The 13948-nt window shown below is 48.2% G+C and overlaps 4 protein-coding genes across 6 annotated transcripts; 2 read left to right on the top strand and 2 right to left on the bottom strand.

Moving 5' to 3' along the window:
• Positions 1 to 181: 181 nt before the first annotated feature.
• Positions 182 to 1227, top strand: CG12883 (uncharacterized protein). The gene is made up of 2 exons (NM_143322.2): positions 182 to 321; positions 392 to 1227. The coding sequence occupies exons 1-2, from the start codon at positions 301 to 303 to the stop codon at positions 842 to 844; spliced, it is 474 nt and encodes a 157-aa protein (NP_651579.1). The 5' UTR covers positions 182 to 300; the 3' UTR covers positions 845 to 1227.
• Positions 1228 to 1321: 94 nt separating this feature from the next.
• Positions 1322 to 2920, bottom strand: Sce (Sex combs extra). Its single transcript, NM_058161.4, has 2 exons — positions 1544 to 2920; positions 1322 to 1486 (listed from the first exon to the last, which is right to left on the bottom strand). Exons 1-2 carry the CDS (start codon positions 2804 to 2806, stop codon positions 1442 to 1444), a joined length of 1308 nt encoding a protein of 435 aa, NP_477509.1. The 5' UTR covers positions 2807 to 2920; the 3' UTR covers positions 1322 to 1441.
• A 3602-nt stretch (positions 2921 to 6522) lies between these two features.
• CG31055 (uncharacterized protein) lies at positions 6523 to 9025 on the bottom strand. Of its 3 annotated transcripts, none has more exons than NM_170348.2 (4): positions 8964 to 9025; positions 7830 to 8908; positions 7358 to 7459; positions 6523 to 7297 (listed from the first exon to the last, which is right to left on the bottom strand). In NM_170348.2, the coding sequence occupies exons 2-4, from the start codon at positions 8888 to 8890 to the stop codon at positions 7186 to 7188; spliced, it is 1275 nt and encodes a 424-aa protein (NP_733227.1). In that variant the 5' UTR covers positions 8891 to 8908; positions 8964 to 9025; the 3' UTR covers positions 6523 to 7185. The 3 variants fall into 3 exon arrangements, with proteins under 3 accessions (NP_733227.1, NP_733225.1, NP_733226.1); NM_170346.2 differs by having other exon boundaries at positions 7830 to 8770; positions 8834 to 9025; NM_170347.2 differs by having other exon boundaries at positions 7830 to 9025.
• CG12880 (uncharacterized protein) lies at positions 6853 to 13681 on the top strand. The gene is made up of 4 exons (NM_143323.4): positions 6853 to 7156; positions 10677 to 10895; positions 11444 to 11750; positions 12618 to 13681. The coding sequence occupies exons 1-4, from the start codon at positions 7077 to 7079 to the stop codon at positions 13002 to 13004; spliced, it is 993 nt and encodes a 330-aa protein (NP_651580.3). The 5' UTR covers positions 6853 to 7076; the 3' UTR covers positions 13005 to 13681.
• The last annotated feature ends 267 nt before the right edge of the window (positions 13682 to 13948 follow it).

Raw genomic sequence — 13948 nt, forward strand, 5'->3', positions numbered from 1 at the left:
AAATTAAAATAAATTAATATTTTGGAATAGCGCGGGCTATTCGCAATTCAAATTCATTCAGACTGACCAGATCTAGTTCATCCAAGGGAATCGTTGTATTTTCGGCACACCTCTGCGCAATCACACTGCCCTATTTGTTGACCAATAAAATTCGTGGGTTAAAAATCGTGCCGGTCACAAGTAAAAAGCAATACAATAGGAAGTAAGAGTAAACAAGGTGTGGGTCCACCTGTCGTCAAGTGAACATAATCTATAAAGAGATACACCCAATTTAAGAGGCTGATACACCAAACATTCGAAATGGCCAGCAGTTCGAGCAAGGTGAGTAGAAACAAGGAAGAGGTGGGCAAGGAAGTCAATTACTCATCGGACTTTTGTGCGCTATCGCTAGAACAAGACCCTACAGCTGATAAGGTGCTTCTGCGGATGCAGTAACATGACTGTCGCCGAGGTGCGGAGGATCTATGTTCTGTCGAACAGTGTGCACGAGACGCTGCTGGATGCGGAGGCCACCAGACTGCTGCGCAAGTTCATGGAGACGAGGCGGTCCGGCGACAAGGACGAGGCCGAGCAGTACTTGGACATCTACGAGAAGTGCGCCGAGTTTCTCGCTGAGCACCAGCGCACCTTCACCCAGGACGAGGTGGACGAACTGGTCGATCTGGGCCTGCCCTACGACCTGGAGCAGGATCTCTCCAGGCGCATGCTCAGCGCCGATCGCACGGACATCAGCAGCGGGCTCTATCGCATCCAGAGCAAATGTCGCAACGAAATCGAGGGCAGCAGCGATTTTCGAGACTTCAGGGACGCCATCGCTGATAAGATGCGTCGGGTGCCAAAATGATATAGTCGGTGCAAATCGATGTTTTTTTTGTGTGCACTGTTCAACGCCTACCAAAGTCACATGGTTACCTTTGGAGCATCGCACTTGACCCAGCTCCTATCTTTACCTTTCCCAGTGCCTTGGAGGCTTCTACAATCGTCCAAGTGTATAGAAGACCGCAGTTTAGTCATAGTCATACAACGAAGAAACGGAAACCGTCCTCCTATCTCATTGTGGCTTCCGAGTCGTGCTAGAGCCTAAGCTCACCAAACATTCACATTCTACTAAACCCACAGAAGAGCCACTCTTTACTTAACTTAAAAATATAGTTGTTTATATGCCTTGTAATGTTGTACGCACTAGGAAGTATAATAAATCTGATGCGGAATGCAACCGATACACATATATATTGAGTATTCCTAAAATATTGTTGACGAAGGAATATAGATCTGTGGACTTATAGCGAGGGATTCCGAAAACTCAATAACGAAACCTTTTACTTACAATTAAATATATTTTGTGGTACATGAATGCTTTATATACGTGTGTTAAGCTCTACAGCTAGACATATTTCCATTTCAGAAATAAACGGCCTAATACTAAAACGCTTCGTACAGCTTAGGTTTTCTTCCACGAGTAATACATTTCCATAGGTTTGTTTACCTAAAAGCATACAGACATTAGAATGGTGAACATTAGAATGTGCCAGCGCAAACCCACCTTCCAGAATTTGTCGTTGACCTGGTGCAACGTCTGGTTGCCATTCAGGATAACCAACTGCTGTGGCTGTGGAGCGACGTAGATGCAAAAGTTGAGCACGCGACAAGCCTCTGGCAAATCGGCGCCCAGGTCGAGCGTGAGCCGCATGGCCAGATACTTGCTGAGATGATCGACGGTGGCATTTGCCGTGGTCTTGATGTAGCGCACACAGTTCTCCTTGAGTGCCCGTATGAGCTGGTTGTCCGCCGACATCTCCGTGGGATGGGGCTTGAAGACGAGCTCGATTTCATCGTTGATGCCCAGCTCGCCATTGCCCTCGCCCTCTGTGTCGATGTTGGAGTCACCCTCGGTGCGGCAGTCCATCTGTGAATCCGACTCGGACTCCTCGGACCGCTCCGAAGTCAGCACCGACATGGCGCGCTTCGGCTTGGAGCTGCTCGAGTTGGAGGGCACTGGTGACGGAGTGCTCCGCACCGAGGGGGGATTGGAAGCGTCGTCCACCTGCATCCGAGTGGCGGATGTGCTGGCGCCCGAGTTTGCCGACGACGAGGGCGCAGCATTCGAGGCGCTCGTTATGGCCGATGCTGCCGATGTGCCCGAATGACCCGGATCCCGGTTCTCGCGATCAATGCTGTTGGTATTGCTGTTGCTATCATTGGAGGCTGTGTCGTGGACGTGCATTTGGTTGGAGGCATTGCGACCCACAGCAGTGGGTGCACCAGGTGCAGGCGGAGCTGCGACATTGGCAGCACCATTTCCATTACCACCTCCACCACCACCACCGCCGCCGCCCTTGGTGCGGAATCTTTGTGGCCGGTTCTGGGACTGCAGCTTGATGCCCTCGTTGATGGAGTTGACCAGCGCCTGCTGCGACTGCGTCTGGTTGAACTTAGCCATCACCTTCTCCTGGATGGCCTCGTATTCCTCGCGACTGGGGTAGATCTTCGAGATGAGCAGGTCGAAGTTGGGATCGGCGCGCAGGGAGCGCTTGGAGACGAGCTTCTTGCGGCACGTGGGGCACTCCTTATTGCCCGAACGCAGGGCGGTCACAATGCAGTCGGAGCAGAAGCGGTGCAGGCACTCCTTCGTCGTCATCGTCTTCTTCAGCATGTCCAGGCAGATGGGACACATCAGTTCGCTGTGGAGGCTCCGCGGGGACACCGCGATTTCCGTGCTGTCCGTGATCACCTCCTGCGGCTTGCGCTGCAGCTCGTACAGCGACAGCTCCCACGTTTTGTTTGGCGCCGGGTCCAGCGACGTCATTTTCACACCAATTCTGAGGCTTTTCAATACACAAACACCACTTTTTACGAAATTTTCGCTAAGATTTTCCAAATTAGCTTGAAGTGTGACCGCACTTTGGTTGTTCAATAAATCCACCCCAGAGTAAGGCCTAACAACAAATGCAGTTGGTATTCTTGCTTGGTATTTTTAGATTTTAGTACGTAGCTTGGCGCGAACATTTAAGTTTTTTAGCACATAATTACTGCACTTTGAAAACAACCCATTGATTATTTAAAAATCGTATAAATTGTAATGGTATTATTATAATTATGTCCACTTGCCATTCACATTAAACTTAAAACATTATGAGACGACCACGAGTTTAAAAACCTATTACAGGTTTTTTAAAAGGTTTAATTACCAGCAATGTATTTTATTATTTAAAAAATAGTCTGTCTAACACGTGCTTCAATCATTTTTAGTAGGAACACATAGAACTGCATGTTTTTAAGCCCATTAGTTCGCATTTCTAAGCTAGATATAGCAACTGTTTATACGTTTTGTTTTGTATCGAGATCCATGGTGAATAGACTGAGCACCTTTGATTAATTTGGGGCCGCCAGATCCTTTTCGGTTGACACTCTGTCAACACCTCAATTTCCCCGATTTCTATGGGCTGTCAATCAAGGCGTCTGAAAGCATTTACCGGATCCAGCCAAATATGGCCTAATGCAGAACCGCCGTTAGCTAAATTGCAGCTGGATGGGATTGTCTGCAGTCGCAGTTGCACTTGGTGACGCCGTGTGGGGCCGTCGAGAATGCAGTCGGTAATTGAATTGGAGAATTAAAGAACCACCGCCACACGGGAGTCACTCCTTCAGTCTGCATGCGATGACAATGACCCTTGAAGCTGAGCATTCCATTACTTTTGGATCGCCCAGCTCGCTTCGTTTCGTTTCGTATCGGATCGGATCGCGTGCTCCCGTGGTTTCCCAGCCAAAAGGTTTTCCCTGGCTCACCTGTCACATTCGCTGAGCAATGCGCATGTGCGGCGGGAGTGACGTGGCAAATAAAATAAGCCATAGGCAAATGCCGCCGCCGTTTGAACGAGCGGTGAAATTGCTGGACATGCCTGGCATGGCCAACAAATAGTAAAAAAAAAAGCGTGGAAAAAAAAAACGTTGATAGACGAAACAAACAACCGTCGTCATATCCCTGGGTGCAGGCGTTGCTACTTTCGAATTCCTCATTAGATCGACCAGCTAATTATTGTGCTTGGTAGGCGTGGACGATTTTCGCTCACACCAAATTGCTGTCTCATGGCGACCGTAATTGCAATACCTATATATATACACGGAAAAGTTAGGAACTCAGTACTCAATTTCCCGTTTCCCATAACAAATACTACTACTTTTTTGAAAATAAGTATCCGGCTTGAAGGACCACCTTTTAACTTTTCTCTCCAAATGAAATGAACCAAATATTATATTCCCTTTGATTATGAACATGCTGAGAATTCTTTTCGAAGTGCCAGACATTTATGTCTGCGCCCGGCAATTTTCAACTTATCGAGGTTATCCACCGCGGCACCTGACCACAGCAGAGCGCACAGATCGAACAGATTCAAAAAAAATCCAAGAGAACCAGCTGAATCACCTGGGCCACCGCGCCACTTGAACTTGTGCACCCACACGACGCTTGCGGATCGGCGCTGTCCTCGATTCGCCGGGTTCACGACCCACATGGCTGGCTACCCAGAACCTGGCAGCTTTCTTGAATGATTCCAGCGCTTTTCCATCGGCCAACGTCTATTGACATTAATCATTTGCGGCCGCTTGCGGAAATTTGCAAGTACCTGGCATAGCAGGTACTTCTGGGAAATGGAAATGATTGCCTCTCAGCACACTTTTTTATGGCAGCTTTATGGTAGGTGGTTTACTTTATGGCCAAAAGGCCACAAATTCCCATTTCAGCGGGCCAAAAGGCAAGCCAAAGTCTCACTCTTCCAAGTTCTAGGATTTCATCGTTTTTCTTTTTGGCAACTCAATCTGCAGACCGGAAGGAAACAGACGCCATTTTGCTTTCGTTGTCCGTCGTCTGCCATTTTATTGTGATTTTCGCAAAGTTTTTGTCCCTTCATGTCTACGAATTTGTGGCCATTGTTCGCAGTTAAAGTGAAAGTTGTGCTCGGATATAGAATTATAGAACGAGGAGCTGACCAGCTCGAAATTGCGAATACCTAATTGAGCTTAACGAGCTCAACTCGAGGTGGGCGTGCACTTTGATGTTGGTTGTGCACTGGAAACAATTCTGAATCAAATGACATATAAGCGCTATATAAATATCGATTTGACATCATAAAACTCTTATAAAATGGAGAAAAACACAAGGCAACTTGCATTTAACTAGATGCTACTTAGCTTTTCGATTTTCTCACACAATTCTTTGCCTGCACCACTTAAAGCTGCCCCAAAATTGCTGTATGAGTGGACCGCAACATGCCACTTAGCCCCAAACTGGCCATCGATGATAGGTATGGGTATATGGGTATGGTCATGGCATGGGTATGAGCATGGAAGTTACGAATTCCAGGCCACATCCAGACAGTTAGAATGTCACCCACACACTCGAACACGCGAACACTGGCCACCTGGAATTGCAATTGCAATCTGTTAACTTGTCCAAAACAAAGGCTGCCACTTGCAAAAGAACGGCCAAAAGCAAAACCAATGCCACTCATAGCCAACAATTGACAATAACAAGCAGGCGGCGGCGTCCACCCAATTTCCAACCCAATCCGCTGAAGTGCCGGAGTTCTGAAGTGGCTCGGCCCATACAACATCATCGATAACAACCACTGAAACGGCAGCCGCACAATTGGAGTTCTCCAATTGCCCACTGTCCAAATATTGCCAGAGATGCCGGGAACGTAGCGCATTGTTTGCTCGTTATTATGGACGTGGCTCCTGATGGGAACCTGACCTGGGATTCGGATTAGGATTGGGATGGGATTGGGTTGGGCTGAGCGGGTTCTTTTGTCTTTGACCGCGCACATACCATAAATAAATCTCAATTAAACTGCAACCCCTTTGCCACGGGGGCGTTTCCCATGAACGATGGACCATTGACCATGGTACCACTGTACCATCCTGGTAATCAATCAGCGGAGCAGCGGGCTACTCCCAAGCTTCCATGGGATGTCACAGATGTCTCCGCACATTCACACCTCAGCTCCGCAGCTTTTTGGCCGCCACTCTTTATTCTTTTCTATGCCACGCCATTCGGCACTTGCATGTTTATTATTTGGCCTGGCTTTTAGGAGCCAGTCCCGATCTGCAGACTGGACACTGGCCATACAAAGTGGTAGTGCTGGACGGAATGGTGGTGGTGGTGGGGGGGGGGGGGGGTATGGTGGGATGGGCTCGGACCTGGCCAAGTCGCGGCGACGTCACAGTCGTTAAGCGTGACTTTTGTTATTGTTGTTTGTTGCCTTTTGCATACCGTCGGAAAAATGGGTAAAATATGGTGTGGGGCAGGCGGCTTGGGGCACGGGTACGTAAACAAAAAGCCGAACTCCAAACTCGCAGACGAAGCCAGTCCACGAATAACCAAAGGCGGAGAAGAAAGAGCCAAGAATCGTTCTGCAAGCAGCGAATTCCGAATACCCTTACATTTGGCAAGGATATGGACGGATAAACGTAACTTATTTTATATAAGAAATTTTAAGAAACAGGCAAGCATTTCAAAATCGAATTAAAAAGTATGTCATAAAAACTTTAAATTTAAAAACTTAAGACGTTACAGTCTAATTTAAAAACTTAATAATATAATAAGACTAATGAATGGATGTAAAATTCTATCTTAGAAAGCAGGAAATACATATTTGCATAGCAACTAAAAAACTCCCAGTTCACTTTCTTCCGAGAATCAGAGTGTTTGTGCCCGGGCACTGGTCCAACCCAACGTGGTGGGTTAGTCATGTTGGCCACTCACACATGGCGCAGCTCCCAGCTGAACTACCCGAATCCACTCGGTGGCTTCGTTCTGTTTCTGTGGCATAAACTGCGACGACGACCGGCCCGCTTCATTCAGTCTTTGGCGAGATTTTATCGTGTGCGGACGTATCTGCGGTCGAATTGCGGAACTTGAAAATCCAAATCCGAGTGGCAAAGATACCGAATTTCGAACTGAAAACCGTGCTCGTAGTTGACGCGAATTTTTAGATGCACTTTCTCAGCATTTGGCGCCACAAGCAAAAGACTTAGAAACTCTAATTCGATTGCGTTTACTCGAAATCGTTGCTTGCCACATGCTAAAAGTGTCAGTCGGCAAGCACAAGTTCATCAACATGCGTCCAAGCTGGATGGGAACGGCGGCCTGGCTGCTGGGGTAAGTTGCCAGGACATCGTGGATCCGCTCTAGCTGCGCATGAGATTCCAGCGTACACGATCCTTGCTCGTCTGCGTGGCCACCTCGTCCATGACCACCGCTTCCTTTGTCTTCTCCTCTTCCGTTTGGGTTTCATGGTTTCTGCGGGACATACAATATGTACATAAGTGCAGATTGGCTATGGCGATCTGAGTCACCTACTCGCTGGGCACGCGTTGCCTGGTGCGGTGCATGTGCAGACCACAGCTTTTGCACTTCATCGTACAGTACCACGAGGGACCAATGGAACACCTCTTGCCGAATCTGCGGATGGAGGGATGTAGGGATGTAGGGATGGGCGCTTTTAGTTGCCTGCGAAATCAGCTTTTATTGTTATTGGCCTGGCAAATCTCACTGGGGGAAGTATTCCTGCTCAAAATCTATAAAAATATTTCTGTTCTTTATGGAACTCGCATATAGCTTGGCATTCTTATAAATTAAAAATTGGCGGAATTTCCCTGAAGTGATTTAAGATGAACGTGTGAAAATGTAATATATGCGCAGCTGTGCTATTCTGCTTATTTGCGTCATGTGACTTTAGTTACCTATGGAAAATGGAATGTATATAACGAAATTTGAAATATTCTTTCCACTCTTACTAAATCATTCAAAATCCGCAAACTTTCTTCATTACCTTACAATCCTGTATTTGGGCTTCAACTTGAAGGAGTCTTTCTTGGTCTCCGCTTCGCCCGAGAGATTCTCCCTTGACTCGCTATCCCCGATCTGGCTCGACAAATTGGGTGTCATTGGCTCCAAGGACGCCTCTCTGGGCAGGTCCAACTCCATTCGTATTTGCTTGATTTGGAGCATTGTGATATCAACCAGTTGATTGACGGCTTCCAGCACCTCGTTCTGGATGAGGTCGCTCTGGTTCTGGATAGATTCTTGTATGAGGTACAGGGCCTGGATATGCGGTTTGATTATTATCTCCTCGTCGTCGCTGGTCTGGGTACTGGTGTGTTGGTGGTCCACATTGGTTTGCACCGTGGCATCGGTACACTGAACCGTCGCTTGGATGCCCAGACAGGCGTTGACCAGCTTGGTCTGCGTGGTGATGGTCATGGTGCTCAATTCCGTTTGGCTGGTGCGATAGTTCAGTTCGTTACTATCTGTTTGGCTGGCAAAGGTCCCATGTTCGGGATTGAATGTCTGCTGATCCTTGGAAACGGCTATGATCAAATCGGAGGTGTCCACATGACTGGTAATACACTCTTGGATACGCGTTTGGCTGGCACTACTGTCCAGATGCACTGTTGTGCCCACAGCAATCGTCGTAAATTGCTGGTCGGGATCGGGGGTCTGTGATTCCGCGGAGTTGGTGCAAATCAAGTCCGCGGTGTCCACCTGGCTGCTGAGGCAGTCCTGGTGCGGCGTTTGGCTGGTAGCGCTTTCCATCACCAAATCTACGCCCACGGCTATGGAGTTGTGTTGCAGACAGGTTTGAGTGCACCCATCTACCCGTGCAAATGGCGGCTTGGCGACCACTGTGGATGCACTTCCTCCATGCAAAATCCGCTTCAGAAGACGACGACGTCTGTGCAGACGACTGGCCAAGGAGGGAGTGCGTCGAATCTGCTTCACATGGCAAATCATCAGCTTACCCTTCTGCAGCTCATAGTGCACCAAGTAGCTCACTTTTCCGAAGTTGAATCTCTTGTGGCGACGTATGACTCCATTCGGACTGGTGGACATGGAAACCAGTAGCAATTCCTTCAGATCAAAGCGCATTTTGAATAACCCCTTTTATTTTTCACTCTCTGCTTACAATATTTTCACAATTATACAACGTACAATTTTGATGAGAACGTTTGATGTGCACTAAATTCCAAGGACTCTAAGCTTCTGAATTACTCGTATTATAGATGTCCGGGCCAAAAACAGTTCAAAATTATCGAAGGTGATGTGATGTGGTGTCGTTTTGGCCGAATTTTCACACGAAAACCCTTTTTCGAATGCCTTGTCTTTCAGAACACAGAACGCAACACGCAACCTCGTGTTGCACATACATCGACTTGTGTTGCATGGCTGCGGGCTCCTTTGTGCCTGGTAATTCATTAATAATTCAAAAATGCCGCATATGTTCGGGACCAGCAGGACGGCAGCTACAAAATAAATACGAATTGCAAAAAAAAAAAAAAAATGCATTCACTTATTCTGCAATTTATCAATACGGAGTTAACATGAAAATGGCCACAAAAACCACAGCGCAGACACACAGAGGACACAAAGGAGCAGGAGCAATCCGCCTGGGGTGTTTGTTTGGCTTGCATCGGGATGGGGATGGGGTTGGGAATGAGGATTGGGTTGGTAATGGGTGATGGGTGTGCTCCATGGTTGTGGATGGAGCACTCCAGACGATGGCAGCATGTGGTGGCCAGTGCTAAGTACGTGTTGATTTGGGCGCTTTCGATTGGGCTCCCATGGATTTGCAATCCACAAAATCGATTGGCCCCCATATTCCCATAAACCCGTCCATCAGTTCCAGCTGCCTGCTCCAGCTCCCTGCTCCTGGTCCTGCTCCCTGCTCCCTGCTCCCGACTGGCCTCTAATCCCGCCTGGAGGCGTTGTTGGTTTCCTCGCCTTCCTGCACTCGAAATTTATGCAGCTTCTTTGGCTTCTAAGGTTTTTGAGCTCTTTTTTCGTTGTGTTTTTGCATGCATTATCTTTGGGAGCTGGAAGGCTAAGACTTGGCTCCGAATGCCGGGCACGTCGTCTGGCCTTCGGTTACATTTATTGCATAAAGCCCAGCCAATTTCCATGATAATTTGTAACGAGCGCCGGACCGCCAAGGGGCTGCACTCACTCCCATGTGGAACTATCTGGAACTATGAGGAACTATGTGGTACTATGTGGTACTTTGTGCTCTGGCTTAGTCGGTCAATAGCATTTCGCTTGACAAAGTCGTTGAGCCGATCTTCCAGAGACCTCAAGACCAGCTGAAAGTCCAGCAATCTAATAGCATATTGTTGCATTCTGAGCGAAAGGCATCGGTGATTGCAACACCAACACCGATGGGTGGAGATATGTGGAAGGTTCTAATGCTCCCATGGCTCTTGGGTTTCCCAGCTCTCTCACCCATGATAGCCACACACATCATACCCGTAATTGTACGTGCCCATTTGCATTTTTATCTGCTTTGTTTTCCGCTTTCTTCCTCATTACCACTTGACACTCGAGCAACGGCGAGTGTAGTTTTCAGTGGTTTCCAGTTTCCCAGTTTCACACTGGAGCTGCCCCCCCTCCCAACAACATCTATTTAAAGTTGAGCACTCGACACCGGTGCCGCCCCGAAATCCGACGCGAAATGAAGACCTCGAGCCATCTCAGCTGTCAAAGGGAGTGCCGCCAGAACGACCCTGAACCTTGGAGCCCAAGCCGCAGGCCACCTAATCCCCTATAGAATTTCGCGCATAAAAACTGCCAGTGCCGCCGGTCCATAAAACGCTGACCATTAAAGCTGTGTTCCTCCATTCCGCAGGCTCTACTGCCTCCTGTGCATCGCCGCGATGGTCGAAGGTGCCAGCAATTCGGTAGCTCTGGCTGCGCCCACTGCATCCGCTGCCAAGGATGTCGCCCATATGCACAGGTCGAAGAGGCTGGACAGGCGATCAGGAGCGGGATCGAGTCCTCTGACGGCTATCAAGCAGCCCAAGCAACTGGCCAGAAGCGCCCATGGACTCAACAAGAAGCTGCTCAGGTGAGCCAACACACTTGGGGAAAAACTTGGTGGTGAACCATCAGAGGGCTAAGTACCAGTAGTTTTGTACTCATAAAATATTAATAAACCGGGCCATACAATTTGCTTAAAAATTACTTTGCTTAATAGCGCTACTTAAGGGCAAATATGGGTTGTGCTACTCTAGACTAAACTATGATTAATAATAGTGCACATTTTAGGCCCAGAGATTCTTTAGCTACTTTAATTAAGCCATCATACTGCATCCCAATTAAGCTGTCTGATTAAATGATTACAGGGACTTAGAAATGGTAGTTCTTGACATGGGATAGCTTAGCTACGCATCTCTCAGTTTGCATAGTTGAATAGAAACACCTGAGGATTATAGCCACCACATTTCTTTCGCTGCCAAGTTAGACAACCACTTATTTTGGGCCTAATTAAAGTCCCATGTCCAACCCATCCCTTCCCCCGTTTTGTGAGCCATAAATTAAGTAGTGAAATATTCATGGCAACCGCTTACAACGCTAGCCACACGACACTTACACCAACTCACTTGGTCGTTGCAGCCAGATGGGCTTCATGAAGGTGAAGGCGCCCAACAGCCACAACAGGAAGCGACTGGCGGTTGAGTCACGACGCCACTCCTCGCGCGATGATTCACACATGTTCATCATCAAATTGCCGCCAAATATGCACTACTATGCTGGACCCGGTGCGAAGAATTCCATCGCAGAGCAGCAGGACAAGTCTGGCCACAAAGGTAACGCACCCAGCACGATGGCATCCAGCACACCAGTCGCAGCAGCCGCATCAGCAGCAGTTGCAACATCACCAGTTGCCGAAGCGTCGGCGTTGAAAGCTAACGGGAAAAAGGTAAACGGGATTCCATTAGGTTACACCATAGACACACACAATGCACTGGGTCTGGATCTGGCTGACTGCCGGGCTGGCCCCTTCTGGCCATGGCCAGAACTGGCTCTCAGCCCCGTCGATCTGGGGAGATGTGGCCAGGTTTGGACCTAGACCGCGATAAACATCGGTGCGCATGCGCATAAAACAAATTGCAAAATACTCGGCGGCGAGGAGGAGCAGCAGTTGTGGTGGCAGTGGAAGTGGATTACCCATTTTGCAACAGTTGGTAGCCAAGAACGGCAGTTGCTATATTTATATGCGTGTTACCCCCAATGCCCCAAAATGGGTATGTGCTGGGCCCCGGCCAGCTTGTCCTATAAATAGATCCTCGATAGGGTCATGGCGAGCAGCTATTGGGTATCTGAGAGTTACCGCCACAGCGGCGATCCGGGTGCTCTGGGTGCCCATGTCATACAACAGCATTCCGATCTGTAATACATGGCCTTATTGTGTGAATTAATGCGGCAAGTGTCAATGTCAGTGGATGTCCGACAGGCAGTGGCACGAAAATTATTACGCTCTCACGACTCCGTTGCTCCACTGCATCGCTGCTCCACTGCTGCTCCAATCCCCGGGCTGAACCAGAAATTAATATGCAGGCCATTAACCAAGTCCGAGCCTCAATTAAAAATGCAATTTGTTTGAGCCACCCCACTCCAAGCTCCAATGCAATCCACTACACTCCACTCCACTCCAAACGACTCCACTTGGCCAGAGCAAGAGCAAGTGCGTGGCATTCCCGATTTAGTTGCCAGAGCACGGCTGATTTATGGGACGCCAGTCGCTGAGCCCGGTTAATGTTGTCTAATCAGTGCGCTTCGATTGCAGGTCTCGTTTCCCTTCAGCTCGAATGGCCGGCCGGGCCGCATCTACCACTGGAACCTGCCCGTCCTGAAGGAGGCGCTGGCCAAGAAGCCCCACTTCGCCCACGTCTCGGCGGCGGATCGCAATAGACTGCTGGACATCCAGGGTGTGCCCACGTGGCGCCAGCCCTGGGAGAACGAGACCGCCGAGAAGGGCTTCAGTGCCGGCGGCGGGAAGGCCAAGTATCGCAAATCCCTGAAGCCCAAGTCACCCACATATTATGCACCCGCCCAGGCGGTCAGCAAGCAGAGCTTCCACAAGTACTTCGCGGGCAATGGCAAGCCCAAGGGATTCTATGTCATCAAGGAGCACCAGAAGAAGCCGCAGTTCTACCAGAACATCATCTCGTAATCCAACGGCATACCCTCGGTATACCCAGGGAATACCCTTGAAAGACTGCGGTGCCGGGCGTTCTATTTTCAATATTCTAACGAAGGGGAGCTTCTCCCCTCTTCCGTCCAGTTTCCACTTGGAATACCCAATCCTGGCGAATCCCGATCACATCTATAGCATCCTGGCCAAATGTTTAACAATTGCGATGGGTGCGTTCTATTTTTATATAACGGCAATGAATACAATAACAGGTGGGCTGGTCCAGGTGGGGTGCATCTCATATCCATCCATGTGGTCAGCCATATCAGCACAAAGAACAAAGTGTCAAAGTGACATGACTTCATTCGAGATTTCAATGTAAAAACAAAGAGTTTAAAGTTCAGAAAGGGGTTTTGATTTGAGCACAAACTGAGTTGAAACTAATCGGATTATATATTTAATTGAAATTTAATATCTAAAGTTTAATCAGCTTAGCAGCAGAGTGTGAAATATTCGAGTGGCACTTCTTCATACACATATCGTTTTGATCGGAAATCCCAAAATCCTTTTCCTATGAAGGACACCCCATCCGAAGGACCAGTCCAAACTGCATTTAGCTAAGCAACTGCGGCAAGCAATAAATTATGGCATAATCAAGCTAGGTTTAAGTGCATGAACGACTTTGTTTTGATAAATAAAAATATTGACTGATTTTTAAGTGCAATTCCCTTAAAGAGCTGATACTCGCAAGCAGACAAAGAGCTGGACAAAAAAAAAAAAGAACTGTCTGCTGCGAGTTTGTTGACTTGGACAAAGGTGAACTTGTTGGCAGGAGGACTGGTTGGGGGGAAAGGTGAGTGTCTGGCGAATTTGGCTGCCATTCAGCGGAGCAAGAAATATATAATTATATAAGGGGCTATATGTTCTGACTAAGCCCTATGGGAAGATTTAAGATTGGGCTCAAAAAAAAAAAAAAAAAAAGA

This window comes from Drosophila melanogaster, chromosome 3R (assembly GCF_000001215.4).
Source record: "Drosophila melanogaster chromosome 3R".
In the NCBI taxonomy this organism is placed as follows: Eukaryota; Metazoa; Arthropoda; class Insecta; order Diptera; family Drosophilidae; genus Drosophila; species Drosophila melanogaster.

Bases quoted from the DNA above. Each gene is read 5' to 3' on its own strand.
- CG12883 (NM_143322.2), top strand. From the start codon at position 301: ATGGCCAGCAGTTCGAGCAAG. The intron at 322-391 runs GTGAGTAGAAAC...CGCTATCGCTAG, and splicing joins TGGCCAGCAGTTCGAGCAAG to AACAAGACCCTACAGCTGAT.
- Sce (NM_058161.4), bottom strand. From the start codon at position 2,806: ATGACGTCGCTGGACCCGGCGCCAAACAAAACGTGGGAGCTGTCGCTG. The intron at 1,487-1,543 runs GTGGGTTTGCGC...GTATGCTTTTAG, and splicing joins TCAACGACAAATTCTGGAAG to GTAAACAAACCTATGGAAAT.
- CG12880 (NM_143323.4), top strand. From the start codon at position 7,077: ATGCTAAAAGTGTCAGTCGGCAAGCACAAGTTCATCAACATGCGTCCA. The intron at 10,896-11,443 runs GTGAGCCAACAC...TGGTCGTTGCAG, and splicing joins CTCAACAAGAAGCTGCTCAG to CCAGATGGGCTTCATGAAGG. The intron at 11,751-12,617 runs GTAAACGGGATT...CTTCGATTGCAG, and splicing joins TGAAAGCTAACGGGAAAAAG to GTCTCGTTTCCCTTCAGCTC.
- CG31055 (NM_170347.2), bottom strand. From the start codon at position 8,926: ATGCGCTTTGATCTGAAGGAATTGCTACTGGTTTCCATGTCCACCAGT. The intron at 7,460-7,829 runs GTAATGAAGAAA...CTCCATCCGCAG, and splicing joins CCCAAATACAGGATTGTAAG to ATTCGGCAAGAGGTGTTCCA. The intron at 7,298-7,357 runs GTAGGTGACTCA...TATGTCCCGCAG, and splicing joins AGGCAACGCGTGCCCAGCGA to AAACCATGAAACCCAAACGG.